This window comes from Ammospiza nelsoni, chromosome 19 (genome assembly GCF_027579445.1).
Source record: "Ammospiza nelsoni isolate bAmmNel1 chromosome 19, bAmmNel1.pri, whole genome shotgun sequence".
Classification (NCBI taxonomy): Eukaryota; Metazoa; Chordata; class Aves; order Passeriformes; family Passerellidae; genus Ammospiza; species Ammospiza nelsoni.
In genome coordinates, this window is record NC_080651.1 from 8,042,506 (window position 1) to 8,062,879 (window position 20,374).

Sequence of the window (20,374 nt, forward strand, 5' to 3'; positions counted from 1 at the left end):
TCTTAAGTCAATTACATAAAAGAAAAGCTTTTGATGCTATTGCATAAAAGAGACAGAAAAAGTAACTCCATTTTTAAAAATTACTAAATCACACCAAAGAAAGAGTTGAAACTGGCTGTGATTGATCAGAGAAATTACACTTTGTATAAATTCCCAACCTCCTTGTTTGCTAGGTAGTAGCTCAGGTAAAGAGATTGGCCAAAGCAATTCTTAAGAACACTTGGTTTGAAGATTGGCACCCTAAATATATAAATAGGGTCTCCTCTTGGTTTGACTCCGCAGCAAGTAGAAATGACAATCCAGGCAGGACCCTGAAGCCTCTAAGACTTGTTTAAAAATATATATTTTTTTATGTATCTCCCCTCCTTCCCACCACTCCCCCCCCACTGCATTAATATAAAATATCTCCACTCTTGCTTCCATATCATATGCTGCCTCATATTGACAGCAAATATTCTCCTTTGATCCTGTACCCCAGGCTACTGAGGGAGAATTCCTGACCTCTCATTCCTGACCTCTGGCTGTTTCAAACTGGGCTCTGCTGCTTTCTTCCAGCTATTTTAGGACAAGCCAAAAGGTCTCCAAGGGCCTCTTCCCCAGCCATAACCCGAGGAAGCCAAATAAAATATTCATTGCAAGGAGAAACCAAAACAATTAAGTTACATAGGTTTGAAAACAGCCCCCTTCAATATTTCAGGAGCACTTTGTTGCCCGATTGCCTGCATGCAGCAGGGCTGGATGATTCTGTTACACTGCAGGCAGTGGCCCCAGGGCTGGACCTGAGCTGGGTGAGCTGAAGGACTCTGTGCTAAGACAGGGCTCAGACTTCTGCCTTCTAATCCCCCGAGTGACCTCTGTGGTCGTGTCTAAAAGGAGCAAAACGAGGAGTGTGAAATACAAAGCTGTGTTTCGTGTCAGGTACAAACAGGCGATGTGTGTATTTGTGAATGCGAAATGTGTGGACCCCGACAATGGGAGAGCTGTGAATTCTAATAATAACTGAGGAAAATAAAGCATGGAAAAAGGCCTTTGAACTCATCTTTTGTTTGCAATTAACCCTAGTTGATTCAGGAGCATTGGAATTAAGGTGTTAAAGATGTTGCTTTTTGCCTGCATTTAATCCATAAAAAGCTCTGCAATAATAACCTTTTGAAGTATAATGTTAGAATATTACTTGTATCCTTGAAACCATAGCTTTGGAATATATATAAAGGAAATATGCTTATCTCATGCCTTATTGAAGCAGAGAAAAACAGCTTGAGAAAGGAAGATGAACATCACCTCAAGGGTTTATGGTTTCAACCAAAGGGAAACTGGACCGCCAGCATCTGGGATCCTCCTTTTGAGATACATCCTGAGAAACTAAGATCACAATAGTGTATAGAATCATGATGTAATAATTTGGAATAAAAATTGCTAATGAGTAAAAAAAATTGGAAATAGAAACAGCTGAGAAAGCTGATGAGTACCCCTATAAATACCTGTAACCATCAATTATTGGTGTGCAGTTGGAGGGAAAACTTCCCCCACTGTACCCAGCGCTGTATTGCTCATACTTTACCATATTAAATAATAAATTGATTGCTGCTTGAATGTTGGCCTAGTCAAGCTTCTTATTCACAACAGGAGGAAAGGCCAGGCAAGGCTGCACTAAACCCAGCCCTGGTTTGGTGGCACCAGTGAGCTCCTGGAGAGCAGCAGCAGCCAGAACCAGGCCCCAGGCTCATCCCACTGCTCCCTGTGCTCTGTGCTGCTCTGGGACTCGGGATGGGCTGTTTGTACTTTATTTTTACTGGGCACACCGAGGAACCTGGGTGGCCCCAAATGAGCTGTCCCTGCTCTCCTTCCCTGTTTGTGCATAGCTGGGAAGCCTGGGTTTGATAGAGAATTCCTCTGAGTTAGTGAAATCCCCCGGATTTAAACCGGGTTTCAACCCAATTATACATGAAAGAAAGAGGGTTTTTAATAGAGGGGGGTGGGCTGCAGCCCCAGGGCTGCTCTCCCGTGGGAAATGAGTGCTCTGCAGAAAGCAGCTGAGCCCCCAGAGCACAAATCAGAGGCTCAAAGTGGAGTGTCAGATTGGGCAGGCTGAAATGATTACACCCAGGTAGTTGAAAATCCCCAGCAGATTCTAATAAGCTTGCAGAGATAAAGGGTGAAGGAGTCATGCGGCTAAGGGTGAGGTCTCATGTTGCAGTCGGTGTGGCCACTCCTTCCTTCCTTCCAGTGCATTCCCCAGCTGTTTCCTTTGCTCCAGTGCTGGTGGTCACCTCAGTGCAATTTGATCTTACAGGTAAGCTGAGCTTCCTCCTGACTGAGAGGCCTGCCTGCCTGGAATTGCCCTGGCTGGTTATTCCCTTATCCCAGATCATAAGGCATTAGTTAGTTAAAAATTAAATTTAAAAGCACACATGTGCACCAAGAGAAGAAAGGGAGCAGGAACACAGGAGGGCAGGACAGACCTTGGCCACAAAGGTGAAACTCTGGAGCTCCTGAACTCTGCCAGGGGGAGGGTGCAGGAAGGCCACGGTTCCTGGAAGAAAGTTTGGTTTGGAAACTTGGCCAGAGGCTCTGTTAAAAGCACATTATCCTATGGTGGAAGTTTGTTAACTTTCATGAGATTTTGGACCACTCACGTTTTTTATGTGTTGTGATATTGTCTTTACAGTTTTGAGGCACAGGCACTGTTATTATGCTTTTACTGAAGATCTGAAACAAACTGGGTGTTGTTTGCTGAGCCAGGCTTTTGAAGACACTCAAAGACTCTTCTCAAGGTGATTGCTTACAAAACTTGACATTTATTTTATAGGATGAACAAACATTTTCTCTCGTTTAATATTAACTACCCTGTATCTTATGCTGTGTTTCACTGCAGATATTTAACTGCCTTAATCTTCTGTAGATAAATCCTTCTTCATTTTATGAGAGGTCTCACCTCTCCCTGTGCACGGGAGAGATCTTCACATAAATCTCTCTCACCAGATATCACTGTGACAAGGAAATAGTTTATAGAATTTGAGCCACTTCCATGCAGGACACATTCCAATGGAAAACTCTTTCTCTGCATAAGCAGATGCACAACAAGTACTTCTGTGAGCAAGTTCACCTGCAGAACCAAGCCTGGTCAGTCTTCTGAAACAGAAAGGGATCACAGGTACTCCCTGTTCCTTCTCAAAGAAGATCTACCAGGTTAATGGTACCTGCATCCCATGTTATTAATTAATGAGGCACACGGAGTTCTGATACATTAATTCATGCCTGTGAATGAAGTTACTGAGAAATGGGCACTTTTCTTGTGCACTAAAATTTACTAGTTGAAGATCTTACCCTCAAACAGGATTTTTTAGTGGTTTAAACAAACCTCTAAGGAAGAGATGCATGGGCAGAGAACTGTCAGGAGGAATCTGCCTGTGCAACATCAGCTAACAGAGATGAATTGGAGCAGGAGTGGTTTCTGTCCAATCCAAGGCCTGAGGCTTTAAAAGGGCAAAGCTCTTCAGAGAGATGACATGATATTATTTCACTTTGAAATTCTCATATATCACTTACCAATTTCAAACCAGGGTGTTTTAGGATGGACCCTGGATGCTGCAAACAGGAATCCCAGTGCCTGGGCTGACACTGCTCTCAGCAAAGAGCTTCAGGAGCATTTAGGGCTGAGGAATTGCCACCTGCTCTGGAGCTTCAGTAATTTAAGTATAAAATTAAATCAGCCTTTTTTAAATGTTAAATCCATAGTAACTATCACCTAATGCTTAAATTTTATTATTTCCATGAACTGTGCTTCATGGATCTGTCTTGACAGAGCTGAATTTCCTTGAGATTGATTTTTTTTCACATCCTCATTACTGTTAACTTACATTTAAAGCGTCTTCCTGTAATGAAAGTACAGGCAAATATCACCAGCTCTGAACTGTGAGCAAACTGACAAGATCACAGGTAATCAAACTGGTTAAGGACTCTGATACCTCCTTTGGTCACAGCCTGCATGTCATCTGCTCTTATCTGTGTCACAATAAAGTCAGGAGGATGTGTTTGTCTACAGAACAATCCCACCCTTGAAAAACACCTCTCCCAAATTCCATTCCTGTGGCTAACTTGCAGTTTGGAATAAAGCTCCCCCAGCCATAGCTGAAGCCACTTTTTTCTCAATTTACTGTCTAAGAAATAACACCAAGCCTTCTCTTATCCTGCAATATTCTCTGCTTGCTTGGACTCATACCCCAGCAGGGCTTCAGCTGCAATATCTGACTTTTGGGGTGATGTTCAGCAGCTCAGAGATGTCCTTGTGTTACCAATTAGGGTTTTTTAGGAGCTCAGCCTACTTTTCAAGGGCTCAACAATCTGATACAGGGAAGTTCCCTTTAAGGAAGGAGACTGTGAGCAGAATCCAAGCTTCATTTCTTGGAGACCCTGCCCTAAGCATAAGCAGAGGAGATTGCCCTTAAACAAATGAAGAATATGCAGAGTCTGTAGGAATAAGGACACAGTGCAGAGACTCATCTGGCAGAGGAGCAAACAGGAGGAAGAGATCTTTGTCTGGCCCTGCAAGGGTCAGGGCCAGGCTGGGCTCTGCCCTTGGAGACACAGCTCCTTCCAACTCGGGTGGCTCTGCCTGATGCTGTCAGCACACGCTCAGGACCATCTTAAAGAGGGCTCCCTTGCCAGAAAAACCTTTTAAAATATAACTTAGCTCTGCACGCAAGAGCTGTGCCCAAGGAGCTGGAGAGATCAGTTTCTACTCATTTAGCTGGGGAAAAGGTGAGCAGAGGGAAGAGCCTCAAAGTGCCTTTTTATCTGTTTGCCTTCCTACTGAAACAGGCCACAAGGGCAAGGAGCCTTTCAGTTCTCCTGTCTTGGTTGTGTTCCCAGCAAGCTCATCCCCATGGATCAGCCAACGTGCATAAAAGGAACAAGAGGCAAGATGGAAATGAGGAGTTGGGCATACATCAGTTCCATTACAAGAAAATCACACCTGGGAGAGGCCATTCCTACCTGGGCAGCAGCTGGGACAAATTCATCAATGCCAGGATGATCTCAAGGACCATCCTGCAGCTACAGCAGCCTTTCCACACAGGGATTTGCAGGGCCTCTGGGAAGCTGCATCTGACCCAGAAAGCTGATCAGATACCCTCATCATCATCATCATGTTGGAGAGAGAGGTTGAGGAATAACCCAAGCACTTGGGGCTTGGGGCTGTGAGTGAAGGTGCTGAGTTTCCTTCCTGTGACCAAGGGCTTGTGGCAGATATTGAAGGAATTTTTCCACCTTGCTTCCCCCAGGGAATCAGCTACAGCTGCAACACAACCTGGGCTTTGCTTGAAAGAGATAAAGTCTGATGTGGCTTAGCAAGGACTGCCGGGTTTTAGAAGCAATTTTACACTAAAGTCTGTCTCATCTTTCAGCCATACATATTCCTGCTCCTATTAAAGGGATCCCAATCCATGAGGCCACAGAGGCAGTGGTTTGGAGGCTGAATTCAGGACCACAGCCCAGGCATGAAATCCTTTGAGCTGCCACAGACACAAACCATATTCTAAGAAACAGACCAATTAAGCTGTAAAAAAAATTAATCCTCTCACTAACCAGACAGGCCTCAGGCTTCAAGACCAAGATGAAAAGTACTTTTCCTTCCAACTTTATGTTCTTCTAATAGAACTGTTAGACAAATTCTGCAAATATTCAACTCCTAAACATCTGAGGAAAGCGTGTATTACTATTGAAAAAAAAAAAAAAAAATAGAGCTCCAGGCCAAGCTTTTCTAGGAGTAGAGAATTTTGGCAGCAAACACACCACCCTATAAAAGAGCTCACATTACCAGAAAGCATTTGACCTAAAACTCAGGCCACTATAAAACAGCATCCCATATTAGGGACCCAATGCGGACTCAGATGGGGAAAATTTGTTCTTTAGTTGTGATCCAAGACTGTCCCCTGTGCAGAGCAGCAGGTCTGTGGGGGTCAGGGAACGCTGTGCCAGCATTGCTGGAAGGGTTTTTTCAAGTCAGTGTTAACAGCAACTCTGCTCCTGCAGCCAAGGGCCACTTGCCAGTGCCAGAGCCCCGTGAGGCTGCACAAAGCAGGAGAAGGGGGAAGCACTGCCAAAGCCTGACTGGCAATAACCTTAATAAGGGCCAATGAGCCCTCAGAGTGCTTCCAAGCATTAAAGCATTAGCTCTTGGAGAGGGCCAGCAAACTTCTGTCAGAGCCCAGACAAGGAGTTCAAGTGAAAAGTAGAGGTAGGCACAGAATTCGAGGGGTTTGGCAGCAGCTGAATCCTCTGATCAGAAGCAGGCCATTATTTTTAGTGTCAGCTGAGGGGCAGGCTGAGAGTAACCACAAGGCTCAGAAGGCAGTTCCTGAAAGGGAGAGATGAAAAGGGATTTTTTTCCCCCTCACTACATTCAAAAGCTGCTTACATTCATTCATTGAAGGCTCCACCCCTCACGACCATCTCATCCCATCACCAATTTTACTTGCTGTTCGTTTTCTGACAGCACAAAAAATACACCCTAATTCTGTCACAAGCCTTTCCATCCCTCCCCGCTCAACTCAGAACACAACTGAAAGCACAGTTCATGAGTTCCAGCCTTGCCCTGCTCTGTCCCTTTGCAATTTCTCCTGAATTTTAGGCATAGGAGCTTGAAAAGGATTCTTAATGTCTCTGCCCACAACAAGCCAAGGATCTCATACCGGTAAATCCTTCAGTTCCAAAGCTCTGCTTGAAAAAAAGAATCTGCCATAGCACATATCCCAAACTACTCAATCCCATTTGTAGTCTGGCTTGTCCTCTGAAGAAAATAAGAAGCCTGGATTTTTTTTTTTTTTTTTTTTTTTTGCTGTAGGTTTTGAATCTAAATGCACTTTAGAGTTTACAAAAAATTGTAGCATTTTTGTGAATCTCTCACTATTCCAGTGGACCTACTGGAGTTCTCAAGTTATGTGGGTGAAAACAGGGAGAAAATAATAAATTGCTTCTGCCCTGAGTAAGACTGTCACATCTCTTCCCCCAAGCCTGCCACAACACATAAATACTCAGAAAAGGCTTTAGAATGAGTCCATCTGTGAGGAGCAGAGAGAAGCAGCTGGGTGCACCAGGATGATGCACATGCACAGGGTCACAGCAGCTCAGAAGCTGCTGATTAAACCATAATTTCCTGTAAATTTGCAGCATCAATGCCTGGCACAAGAGGTGGAAACAGCAGGACACCTCCCTGCCAGCTTCAGTCCTGCAGCAAGAGACAAGGAAATAATGAAGCAAACAGAAATAAGGAAGTGAAAACTACTTTAGAAATGGAAACTGAAAGAGAAGGCTCTCTAAAACCTCATTAGCAATAAATTAGGTCTCAAAGGAGGTATTAATAATTTTAGAAGGAAGGGTGCCTGAAGCACCAGCAGAGCAACTCTACAAGCATTTTTTCCTGCAGAACAGAATGTGCCATCCTAGTGCTGTAGGTAAGAAAGGATTCCTCAGCCTTGCTTGGGAAGATCAAGAGGGCTCCCAAGGAGAGGCTGAAACAAAAGTGCTTCCAAGGAGAGGTTTCCAAAGTGTGCCAAAGACAGCAACTCAGCTCCATTCCAGGAGGAATTAGTTCTTCCTCACTGGCTGTCATAGTGCTACAAGCAAGTTACAGTAATTTCAGAATATTTTGTTCTTTTTCTTAGCTGGAAAAAAAAAGTGCTGTTAGGTGAGGGATAAAGGACAAAAATTTTAAAGAGGACCAAAGTGCTCTCTGCAGAGTTTTACCAGCTTCAATTCCAAACCCCCTGGCAGACAGCACAGCAGCACTGCCAGATCAGCCCTGTCTCCCTCCAGTGTGATCATGCACATTTATTCAGGACAAACCAGCAATGACCTTCCAGGGACTGTGATGTGAACCAGTGCCCTTTCCTGGCATCCCCATCCCATCTGGATTGCAGGATGGTGACACAATCCCTTTGCTCCTCCCACCCACCACCTTGCTTCCCTCCAGGAGTGCTCTTTGCTCCCCTCAGCTCAGAGGGCAGCTCCTCCTTCTCCCAGGCACCTGTGGGCAACATAAAAGAAGCTGTTGAAGGACAGAATAGATATGAGAGGAGACAAGGATCACAAAAGGGAATTCAGAATTTTATTGCCAAAAAAACAAAGCAATGTAGTGTTGAAACAAAAATCAAATTCAATTAGTTTTCCTCTGATTTGAATGGCTACAAAAATAGATTCTACCCAAATCCATAAAGCCAGTTAACAGTACCATAACAAACAAACCCCAAAATTACTCATTCAGATACCACATACAGCAGTCACAGGAATCTAGCATATATTACTTAAGGTTTTTTTCTTAAAGAAAATTTCTAAATGTTTCTGTTAAAACTGAAATACCCATAAGATTTTTTAAAAAATGTACAAAAAATAATTGTTGGAGGTAACAGTGTGCGTTTATTAAAATCCTGCACCGAGGCAGTAAAACATTTATAATTTAAAACCCAGCCCAGTAGAAAAGAGAAATGTGCAAACATTTGAATGTTAGGTGTACTCAGAGGCTTGTGGTACATCAGAGCTGGCATCCACTGCTGTCCTAAAGCAAGGCAGGCTCCAGCAGGAGAGGTCTCCAAGAGGCACTAGAGGGGAGGCAGAGGCAGGAGCACTGAGCTGCAGCTCCCCAGCCTGGCTGCTGGCAGCACTGGTGCTGCTCCCCAGGACGGTTTGCCCAGTCAGTAGTGTTATGGCACTCAGTCCAATGCCACGAGCTCCTCCATGAGTTCTGGTCAATCTGCTGCAGGAGGGAAGAAAGCAAAAGCCATTTTAAAAGGCAGGCAGTGAAAGCTAATGAGAGCTAATGAGCTGATAGACTCAGATGGCTGCTGGGAGCTCTGGCTGCCTCACCAGCTCACTTTGTGATAAAGGTAAGAGTCAGGAGCCTTCAAAGGATTTTTAGCTCTTCCTTTACCACTGGTGTAGCATGTAAGGTGCTGAACAGTGCTGACACACCACTCAGCCAGCAGATTCCCACCCCAAAAATTCAGGTCAGAGTTCTGCACAGAGCAGTGAAATAAAATGAAGCTTATTAAGAAATTTCATTCTTTCTGCTTCCTTTGGCTGCTTCCAATATCTTTAGCCTCACCTACCTCCTCCATTACTTAGTCCGTGTCCTAGTGGACTTCTTGCCGAATTTTTTTCTGCATAACTCCTGCAATGACACAAGAAGAGATTCCTTATTGCAGTGCAGTCTCATCCCATTCACTCCCAGATGCCAACAGAAGACCAGGATGAGGCAGTGTCCAGAGGAAGTGCACAGAGCAGAGCATGTCAGGCAGTCACTGATCCTTCCACACCAGCAGTTACCAATCCCACCAAGCCTCCTGTTGCAGACAGTAGTCCTTTGCCTACACTTGGTAGCCCCTGACCATCCTAGGGAGATGAGATAAAGCCCCGCAGCCGTGGTGGTAGCTCAGCCCTATTGTACAGACAGAATGGGAGCAGAGACACTGAACACATCCAAGGGACAGTGTCAAGCCAGGATTAAAACTCCAGAGTCCCATCCTTGACCAACTTAGCCCGTGTGGCCTGCCCTTAGATCAGCATGGGTTGACACAAATAGAAACCTGTATGCGAATACTCAGAGTCCTGTTCCTTGGGGAGGTGGGAATGTGATCTCTCCTGCTTTTCGGAGAGAAAGAGACAAAGCATTATTCATAAAAAACGTCAAGGGACAGCATGTGAAAGAGAACCTGCCTCTCATTATTGCCCTTTGGTAGCTTGTGGGATGCACAGGTGACCAGATTCCAGCAGAAAGATTCCTGCCATCAAGTGGGCATCCCCCTGCTGTCACCCTCCCCTGCCAGCCCCAGCCATCAAGAGGAGAAGTTGGTCGATACTCACCCTCTGCCACCCTCCAGAGTACTCTGGATCTCCTTCAGCACTTCTGGAAAGCAGAGAGTTAAAGCAGTGAGCCAAAGCAGGGGAATCTGCTTTCAGGCAGCTGCCTGAGCACATTCCACCCTCCCAGTGAGCAGCCTCCAGAACCTGCCTCCCACACTCAGAGGTCAGCCCTTAGATCATCTCTGCCTCTCCAACCAGGTTTTACTGGGCAGGCTGGCACACAGGACTGAAGCAGTCAGTTGCCAGAGGAAATGTTGCCAATCCCTGTGTACCAGAGCCCCAAAGGAACTGTCTGTTCCAGCTGTCATCTTACACAAGTTCTATTGGAAATAAAGATCCTTCTCTTATCTCAGCAGGGAATGCAGCTCTGCAGAACAGCCCCTGCCCAAGGGCATGGCTATCTGTCCAACCCCTCATTTCCGGGGATTCAAGAAAACTCAGCATTTCTGACAGTAATTACAGATCCCTTGGAACTGGAATCCACAAAATTCCCAGCAGCTTTCTTCTTCTCCCACCCAGAAAGGCACCTTCCCCCTCAGCAGCAAGACTTCATCTCACTCACTTTCATCATTGAGTAAGGCATGTTCCATCAGCCTTCCAGACTTCCTTTCTAAAGAAGAGTAAGAAAACTTGTTTTAGCTAACAATATTTTCCCCTTTTCCTGAAATAAGTGCAGTTTTGGAGAAATGCACAATGGAACTGGATTTTTTCCCCACGTTAAGTCCTTTTTGACTTTACTGAATGCTTCACAACTAATCCTTAAAGTCTCTCACACACTGAACTGTTCCTTTCAGCAATACTAGTCTGGACAACAGAAGATCTAAATAAGTTCAGACCTTTCCTCCAGCAAACTCTGTTCTACCCTGTAAGAGAATCTTCCACACACAACTTACTTCAGAGCTATCAAGTAAAATACAGTCCAGGCAGATCACAATGTTTCCCCCACATCCTTCTTATTTTTCCCTATCTTAGGTAGAAAATATCAACTGTAGCAATAGGAAAGACATTTTGAGGCTTACACACACCATGCTACCCTCAGTACACTTATTTTTTTCACTTACCATCTTCTTCACAGTCACTTGGACTATTTCCTGGTCCCCTAAAAAAAGACAGGAGGCAGAAAACAATTACTGAAGAACAGGAGTGCAGAGAATTTCTGTGTGTTCTTGGCAGTTACAAGAGGCTCCAGTGCACATCAACTAAATGGTTTGCTGAGTGTGGGAAGGGGCTTCACCACATGCTGGTGATGCAGAAGTCTGCAGGCACCACAGAACACTTCTAAACTCTTGGAATAAAAATCTGTAGAATCTCTGTGAGGGTCAGATCTACTGTTACTCACTGATGTTCCAAGAGGAGAGGAGGAACACTGGATTTCCTTTCACAGAGCAACAGCTCAGCCTCAGCACTTGGGAACAAGCAAAGCAAGCCAAGGCTTTCTCTAAGTTTGTGACTCCAGCTTAGGGATGTTCCAAAGCTTCCTGCTTTGTCCTACCAAATGTACTCCAAGTAGGAAAACCATCAGGGGGAAGGTTACATTTCCTGATGCCACCCCCTCTGTGGATGTTAACTTTAAAGGGGTTTTCTTTCTTCCCTGCTCAGACACAGTCATGTGCAAGAGTGTTACAGGCATTACCTGGATTTCCTGGCAGCATTCTCTGTGCCAGGCTTGTGCACGTGGTTGTTGGTTGTCACTTCTGGCATGTCCACGATGCACCGGGGCTCCACCAACCATTTGGTGGAAAGGGAAAACCTCTCAAACTCTGATGGTGAGATCAGATAGAAACCTGCAGGGGATTGGGAATTGATAAGGGCAATTCTCAGCAAACAGTTCCAAACCAAAGGTGATCCTAAAAAAGAACAGATCTAGGCATGGTCTATGTTTGGCAGAAAGGGTTTGCTTTTCCTTCTGTCTAAGCAAGGAGGGATCACTGAGGAAGAAATTACCCCATCTCCCCTCTGGCTAGCCTAGAGACTGTGCAATTTAAGGTTATGCTGACACATAATTCTGTTGTTCTGCGCTGACACTTGGGAAAAACACCAGAGAAAGATGCAAAAAATGAACTGGAAAGCAGTGATCCATCTTCAGCAGCCACAGGATCTCAGCTTTGCAATGTGAGTGCTGAGACACAGGCATTTGAAAAGGCAGGCAGTGAAAGCCATTTTCAGTCTGGAGGCACAGTGGAGCCATTTCCCAGAGCCTGCTGCTTAGAGAACCATTCACCCACACCAGACAAGAGGAGGGTGGCCAGGTGGAAGTTATCTAAGAGGCACAACCAAGCTGAAAACCACTATTCACTCCTGTATTCATTAACAGTAATGGAATAAACTCACTCCTAACCCATGTGCTGGTACTGCCCAGAAACACACAATGAACACATTTCTGAAACAGTCTCATATGGAGGGGCTTCACAGCTGGCTTGTAAGCAAAGCTGAGTTAATAGAAGAAATATCAATTGATTATTTTTGAGTGTATTTATAGCAAAAACGAAGGCAAGGCTGTTAGCATAGAAACAGATTAGAAAAGATACATGAAAATTTTTGTAAGCTGGACTATGTGCACAAGTAGATGTGTATATATGTGCTTTATTAAATTTCTGTAAAACTTTTGCTTATTATATTGACACTAATTGCTTTGCATTAATGAATGTAATAAGTTATTGTGATGTAGTTAATAACTTAAGATTATGCTTTGTTAAAAGTATATGTCAGAAAACATGCAAAATTAAAAAAAAAATTTAAACCCTAATCATGTATATAATATGTCACGTCCAACCTAACAATAACAACCTCACATGTGTACACAGCCAGCTAAAAAGCACTAAGCTGTTTCCCACTGTCTCAAGCACACAACAAGAGGGATGATGTGGGAGAAGCCCACCTCACCTTGGCCATATTTGGTGAAGACACAGGAGGCAATGCCACTGACATCCTCCTTGCGGATGCAGGGGTAGCGGATCTGCAGCTTGAGGAAGGGCAGGGAGATGATCTGGATGTCTCCCAGGTTGGTCAGCACTGCCAGGTCGTTCTCACTGTAATCATCAGTCTTGCAGCTGCCAAAGTTGGCAACTGTCACCTTCCGTACCCTGCAGCCCTCCAGGGCTGTCAGCTTGAGCTTCAGTTTGGAGCTGACCTTGGGCAACGTGAAGACCTGTCCCAGAAATGAGACACTGACACCTCTTCCTGCACAAAGGCAGCAGCAGCAGCTCCCCAGGACATCTGCTGCTCCCTCCCTGGATAATGTTTCCATTCACAGGGAATGCACACAGGTGTAACCAGAGCCAATCCCCTGCTCATGGTATGAGAATGAATCAGCCAGAGGCAGTGTGAAAATGTCTTTCTGTTCTGACATCAGTTTTACCCTTCAGGCTATAACCACGCTTCTCCTACATTTTTTTTCAAAATTCTTCCCTATTTAGCTACAAATTTACACAGAAAGAGAACAGAGTTTGAGTTAGTGTGCAAAACAAGAAACTTTTAAGCTACTTCACAAAAATACCTACAAAATTGCTGGTTCTGCACTAACAACAGAAAAGCTCTTACCCAAAAGCAGAAGCAGCCTTGTCCAAAGAGTATAATGTAATACAGGCATAAAATTTCTATATTCAGCATGTGCAGTGCTATCCTGAACACCATTTTGCCAGCACATACCTGATTTATGGACTGTACCAAACAGAAGTGCTGTCCCAGGGCAGTTCTTCAGGCACAGGAGAACAAGCACTCCCAAGAGTCCCAAGCACTCTCTCCACTGAGCAGTGCCCAGTGCTTTAGCAGATTTCATGCACAATTCAGAGGCACCTCCCTCCCTCAATAGGTGACACTCACCTTAAATTGCTCTTCAGACACCACCAGCAGCTGGTGGCTGCCTTGCATATCAGGACTCTTGGAAAGGTCATGTGCTACTTCTAGAGGTTCTGGGAGGGGAGTGCTGCGTCCATCCAACACAAGTATCCCCACCACAGGAGCCCTGTGCATCAGCTGAATCTCTTTGGCTAGACAGGCGAGATAAGGAGGAAAAACAAAGACAAAAAACAAACAGGAGTCTAGTCAGAAACATTGTCAGAAACCCCTTCACACCCTCTCAGCACTGGAGACCTACATACTGTGGTCATAGAAATGCTGCCTAAAAAGATTTGGTAGTTGAGGGGCATTAGGGCATTCAGACTGGACTGATGTGTGCTGAACAGAAACCATTGTTACATAAAGACAACAGGCCCAGCTGCCAGAACAAGGAACACGTGCAGCAAGGGTTGATGGCAAAATTCAGTGACAGCTGACACTAATTTACATTTCTGAAATGAGTAGGAAATGAGGCTGAGGCACATAAAGCAGTCCTGGAGCTCCAGTTCAGCTGCTGCAGTGAGCATTGCTTAGCTCAGACACTGCCACACTTGGCTCCAATCACTGATAAGCAGCACTAACTGAGTGACCCTGCTTTTCTGGCCGTAACTCCTGTGAGCCATGGCTCAGACTCAACAGAACCCTGCTTTCACAAGGCACTTACCCTGCTCTGCCCTCACAGGCTCATCCATCCTCCTCTCAGCTGGAGGAACACGTAAACAGAAAGCGTAGACTGTCCCTCCATTGGTGCCAGCCCACAGGGACGGGCAGTGCCGGGAGCCTGGAGTGACAAAAATGTCCATGAGCAAGGCACCCTCCATGACATAACAGCTTTCCTTTGCTACACAAAACCTCCCTCTGTTTGCACCCTAAATATCTTTGTATTAGGGGAGACCTGCCAGGCACAAACTGCAAGTTTTTAACATTCTCTTCCCAATACACATCCTCCAGCAGCCCTCAGAAAGGGCTCTGAGCAAAGGCATGAGTACCACCACATGAACCACCACAATTGCTGTGTCCAGTTTTCACACAGGTATATCACAGATGAGCAGAGTAAACTTGTGCTTGCTATCAGTTTGGGCTCTGATGCACAACCAGCCATCACCTTCACTAAAATTAAAAGGCTTTGCTGGGGACAGGGGTGAACTTCAGAGGAATGAGAGAAGGAAAAGTTTATACTAGAAAGTCAGATGCCAATACAGCACATGTGAAAATCACACATAAAGACCTGATTCAAAGATGAATGGCCACTTGCCTTGGATTAGCCAGCAGCCCAGAATGGCTAAATAACAATTCTACATGACAACATATGCTCTTGTTCTATATCAGTTTTTCAGCACAGCACAAAGTAGGACACAGGAGGTGCCGAGTTTTCCTGGCAGTAAATCCTAATACACTCCTTGGCAGAAGTAGTAAAAACCCATTTGGAAGAAGAGAGAGATGTTTTTCCTACTCACTGTCTCTCAGGAAGGTATCAGCAAAATACAGGGTTCGCACAAAGCCAGTGAAAGAATCTTCTGCCGAGCGCGCTTCGATCTTGCGCTGGACTGGAGCCAGCTCCATCTCCTGCAACACGTCCTGGTCAAACTTGGCATTTGCTTCTTGCACCTTCACAGGTGAGGAGACACTGTCAGTCAGGGATAGACACAGCAGGGAGAGAGAGGGAGCGTGGCAGCAATAGAAAGGCACACCAGTGAACTTGTCCTCTGATCTCTTCTAAAAATGTGGCTGATTTTATCTAACAGAGCATCAGAAATTAACATTTTCCCCTCATACCAATAGCTATTGATTTGATAGCAGGGCTGAGAGCATCTCCTGCTCTAGGCAGCCTTAGCAGGTTCCAAGCTGCAAACAGACAGACCCCAAAAAGGTGAAGCCCTCACCTCTGAGGCATTCCCACCACCTCCTCTCCTCTTCCTACTGGACACACGGCTTCTTCTGATCCGCCGGAACGACTGACGCAGGGACTTCTTCAAGGATTTCACCCGAGACAGGGGACCTTCTAAGGCCAGCTGGTCACTGGGATGCAGTGTGCACCTGGAAGAGGGAGATAGTAGCCACGTGGTCACTTTCTGCTGGGGGTCAATCACTCCCAAGAGTCCAGCAGGATACACAGAAATGTTGGAACACATTTATATGTTCTGGAAGATCTTCAAGGGCGGAGAAAAAAGAAGCAGAGCTTCTTGCTACAGTGACAGCTCTTGAGAAATCACTTATCACACCTCGCTTTGTTAGTAATTCCAGGTCATCATTAACATAAGGATTACCACAGACCCCCTGGAAAGATGACACTTACTTGACGAAGACTAGTCGCTTCTGCTGATGGTCAAAAAGCCCAAACCCATGGCTGGTGCCAAAGGCCACAAGCCTCCACTCCGAGTGCAGGGCCAAAGAGGTGACCACAGCTGGTGGCTGACACTGGACAAGGACAAATGGCTGAAAACCAGCTTCAAATCTAACAGGCCCATCTCGAGTTTTGAGCTTCTCGTGACCCTTCCATCGATAGCCCTCTTGGTCCTGCAGGAGATCTGCTTCAGCATGGTCCACCACGTGTTCTGCATCCTCATCATTCAGTTCCATCACCAGCACCTGAGAGGAAGAGAACAACCTTTGCTGCAGCTTTTGCTGTGCAGGCAGATCTCCAAGCTGCAGCCCTTCCCTACAGCTGCTCAACTACAGCATCTCCCACAGCAGATAATGTCTAAAACCAACTAGAGAAAACAGAAAATCCCAGAATGGCTTGGGCTGGAAGGCACCTTAAAGATCACCCAGTTCTAACCCCTGCCATGCACAGGGACATCTTTTCTGGTCAGAGCTCCATCCAACCTGACCTTAAACACTTTCAGGGATGGGACAGCCACAACTTCTCCAGGCAACCTGCTACAGTGCCTCACCACCCTCACAGCAAAGAAGTTCTTCCTATCTAATACCTAATCTAAACCTACTCTCTGTTTGAAACCACTCCCCCTTGTTCTGTCATTCCAGAACCTTGTAAGTAGCCTCTATCCATGCTTCTTGTAGGTTCTTTCAGGTGCCAGGGTGAAATTAGGCGACCTCAAGCCTTCCCTTCTCCAGGCTGAACAATCCAAATTCTGTCAGCCTTTCCTTGCAGCAGAGCTGCTCTGTACCTCTAATGAACTTGGTGGCCTTCTCTGGACTCACTCCACCATGTCCTTCCTGTGCTGGATACATTGCTCAAAGTGGGGCCTCACCAGAGCAGGGTTCCATTAATCATTTCCAGAAAACAGATCAATTTACCATGACAGAAAATGAGCATTTTGAATTTTAGCAGATCTCCCAATTACACTGAAACCTGCCCTGAAAACAATGCTTATGTTGATTGTTCATATTCCAATACCTGTCCTGCTGTACCAGCTACAGCCAAGTATCCACTGTATTTACACAGGTAGATCTTCTGGATCCCAAGTCTTGGATCATCGCTGTAAGGATCAAAGGTACCAACCTAGGCAAGAGAACAGAGAGGGGCTGGTCTTTAACTGGGGCAGGAATCAGAGCTCCCCGGGTTTTCAGGAAGTTTCTACCAGCAGCAGCTCTCTCACCTTGCGGAGTGGAGGCCACTCGTCCTCCCCCAAGGTGTTCATGTTGTCATTGGGATCAGCATCTGTCAGGAACACTCTCACTGTGCTCAGCTTATAAAGGAGGTGCAAGCAGACACCAGAGGCATCCCAAAACCTCACTGTGCCATCCTCATGCCTGGGGGGGAGGATACACGAACACACATCACACAGGAGAACAGCACATGGAGGGTAAAACAGAGGGGAAAATACAGAATCAAAAAAACAAACCACAAAGAGAAAGGTTTTTGGCTTCTTGTGCATTTTTTGTTTTAGATTGTTGGTTTTCTTTAATTCAGGTGTTCTTGGTGGTCTGACACCATTACACTAATTTAAGATTATGCCAAAAAGATATGGAAAAGGCAAAAAGCTTAGCACATAGAAGAAAAAACTCATCCAGGAAAAAAAACTGTTACAGCAAGGGAAGGGAATTTTTTTTTTTAATCAAGCTTTAATCTTAGTTCTCCAGGTGAAAATTTGCAAGTCTCCCAACACAAGGGGAGAAGCTTCTAACATGCTCCATCAAGAATGCAATCTGAGGAACAGCCCCTGAAACTCTCAAAAGTGCATTGAAAAGAAAATGGCAGATTTTTATGCAATGAGACAATCTCTTGCTAGCTACTTCCAACTCTTGGCTAGATCTGTTCATGCTGATCAAAGCAGACAGGAGTCCAAGCTAACCTCTATTTTAAGATTCAAAGTGTAAGGTAGAGGGAAAAATGCTTCAAAACATGAAAGATTAAGCTTCATTTTAACACTGCTGCCTTTGAACCAGGCTGGATTAGTGCCTGCACTCCTACACACTTTGGGAGTAGGGGCAAAGGATAACACATCAAAACTAAAAATCAGCCACTTTCTGGGTTATCTGTGGACATCATGACCTGTTTGCTCAGAAGCAGCAAAACAAATTGGCTTTACAAAGCCAGCAGAGAAGCTGCACTGTAAAGCAGTCTACCCTAAAAGATGAGCAGACTTTAACTCCATAGGAAAATCTCAGTCAGTTGAAAAAGGGGAACTGGAAAGGGCTCCCTGATGGTTCTCAGGTCAGCACTCACCCTGTTAGCAGCAAGTCCCTCTGTGGAGGATCTGGAGCTATGTTGGTGCCACCATCAATTGGCCACGGCTACAAACAGAGTAAGAGAAGTGTGTGACTGCCTAGGCAGTGACAGTGTGCAGAGAACACAGAGTCAGCAGGAGGGCATGAACTCCAGTGCAAGTAGCAGTGAAACAGTCCATGCTGTCAGCTTTTGTTGGGATTAGATGTCCCCATTCTGACACCAACTGAGCCTTTTAGAAGGCGTTCTACACATTTCCCCAAGAAGCTTCATGCTTTTACATGAGAACTTTGTTATCACCAACAGCTGGGAACACTCAGACCTCCCCTCTGGCTTGTCAAAGCTTGAAAAAATATCACATTTTAATTCCCCAGTGGAACTGTAGTGCTTTGGGAAAAGGCCTCTCTCGACCTGTTGAGAGGCAAGACAGTGTCTGCTGGGGCTGAACCCTCTGCAGATCATCAGCAACACAGACCACCCACACCATGGGCACTCACACTGACCTGAACACATAGGGGCACAGGGGGACATGGGGGGACACAGCTGCCATACCATACTGGAGTACTGAATGTTCTGCTTGCTCCCAGCGCTGATAATCCTCTCCCAGAGCTTCAGTGGGATGTTGGAGACGTGGTGAGAGCAGGTGATGGCTGAGCAGTGCAGGGAGGCCAGGTATGGAGGGTGCACTGCTGGCCAGCCTGCACTTTTCAAGTCTATGACCACGAGCTCTTCTTCTGCCAGCACCACCAGGGCAGAGGGGTCATCAAACTCTGCAGAAACAACATTCACTGAGGCTGACAGAACTGACCAGCCAAGGTCAGTGCAAACAAGCTTCCTGTAAGGCTGCTTTGAAAACTGTAATCACACACCTCCACTTCAACATTTTTCTTGGAAAAAACCTTAAAAGCTGCTGTGTTAACTGGGCCTATTGAGTATGAATGGATCTGAAGACACTCACAGATTTACTGCAAATTCATGTTTCTTTACATCACTCCTGGGACTGTGACAGTGATTTTTAATAGATTCTATTGCAAAGTATAAAATTTGTTAACAACAATGGCTAAATAACACAATGTCCATACTTACTACTGTAACAGCCAGAATTCCAAGACTTTACCTGCAGCTAATTAACAGCACTGGGTAGAAAGACATGCATACACCCCAGCAGTGACCCATTTAGTGCTGTGTTAGGACCACAGTCCATCCAGGCTAAGCTGCTTAAACATGCTAATGCCTTGGGTTCTGCAGAATGCTTCTCTGCTTGAACTGACAAGTATTTACAATTCAGCTCTTTCTTTTTATTTTCTCTTCTTCCCATATGTTGTGACACATCCTCTAGACTTTCTTTTTAAAAGATGTCTGCATCATCTAATAATTCTTATGTGTATTAGGAACAACTAAAAAAGAAATATGTTAATGTAACTTGACTGGTGACATCTGACACAAACCAGAATTATAACTCAGGTTCCAATGGACAATCTTGAGTGAAAAAAATTTAGTCTACAAGGACATTATTGCAACAAGGTTGACAAGTCAGCCACAGCACCAAACTGGTGGGGAAAACCAAAACCACAGACCAGTTCATAGCAGTGACAATTAACAAAGCTCCGGAAATCTGAGTGAATACAAAGCTCGATTGGGGTTGATAACCAGAGAGCCATTAGCAAACTACCCAACTGCTTTTCCCCAACCTTCCCTTCTAAACTGTACTTTTACTTCCCTCCTTTACTTGGTTGATTAACCTGGTGTACACTTGCAAGAAGGCACATACCAACACTGTTCACTCAGCAAAATTAAATTCAAGTAATTAGCACTTGGCATCACTAGTGAGGCACCCCAAGTTTCACCTCTGACTAGGCCCAGCCACAACACATCACTAATTAGTTCAGTTTCATCATGAAAAAAAAGTTTTCTATTCAGTTTTACTTTGCCTTCCTATGTACCATCATTTGCACTTGCCCACAGGACTTCACAATAAAACTAATAATACCATCCCTATACTGTAACAGCCCTGCAGTTTACTGTTGCCAACATTAACAAAAAGTGCTC

The 20,374-nt window shown here is 45.2% G+C and overlaps 1 protein-coding gene across 2 annotated transcripts in view; it reads right to left on the reverse strand.

Annotated features, from left to right (window-relative positions):
* Window positions 1-8,085: 8,085 nt before the first annotated feature.
* LLGL2 (LLGL scribble cell polarity complex component 2) overlaps window positions 8,086-20,374 on the reverse strand; it is a 33,308-nt gene continuing 21,019 nt past the window's right edge. The window contains exons 11-27 of one of the 2 annotated variants that reach the window (XM_059485655.1): window positions 18,878-19,095; window positions 18,326-18,393; window positions 17,256-17,409; window positions 17,054-17,158; window positions 15,992-16,284; window positions 15,579-15,732; window positions 15,153-15,303; window positions 14,360-14,476; window positions 13,681-13,847; window positions 12,742-13,006; window positions 11,492-11,642; window positions 10,920-10,957; window positions 10,421-10,468; window positions 9,859-9,901; window positions 9,582-9,636; window positions 9,105-9,166; window positions 8,086-8,752 (exon numbers count right to left, since the gene is read on the reverse strand). In XM_059485655.1, coding sequence (XP_059341638.1) covers window positions 9,113-9,166; window positions 9,582-9,636; window positions 9,859-9,901; window positions 10,421-10,468; window positions 10,920-10,957; window positions 11,492-11,642; window positions 12,742-13,006; window positions 13,681-13,847; window positions 14,360-14,476; window positions 15,153-15,303; window positions 15,579-15,732; window positions 15,992-16,284; window positions 17,054-17,158; window positions 17,256-17,409; window positions 18,326-18,393; window positions 18,878-19,095 — 2,081 coding nt within the window. In that variant the 3' untranslated portion in view covers window positions 8,086-8,752; window positions 9,105-9,112. The remainder of the gene's footprint in view (window positions 8,753-9,104; window positions 9,167-9,581; window positions 9,637-9,858; window positions 9,902-10,420; window positions 10,469-10,919; window positions 10,958-11,491; window positions 11,643-12,741; window positions 13,007-13,680; window positions 13,848-14,359; window positions 14,477-15,152; window positions 15,304-15,578; window positions 15,733-15,991; window positions 16,285-17,053; window positions 17,159-17,255; window positions 17,410-18,325; window positions 18,394-18,877; window positions 19,096-20,374) is intronic. The other variant, XM_059485656.1, reaches the window with a different exon arrangement.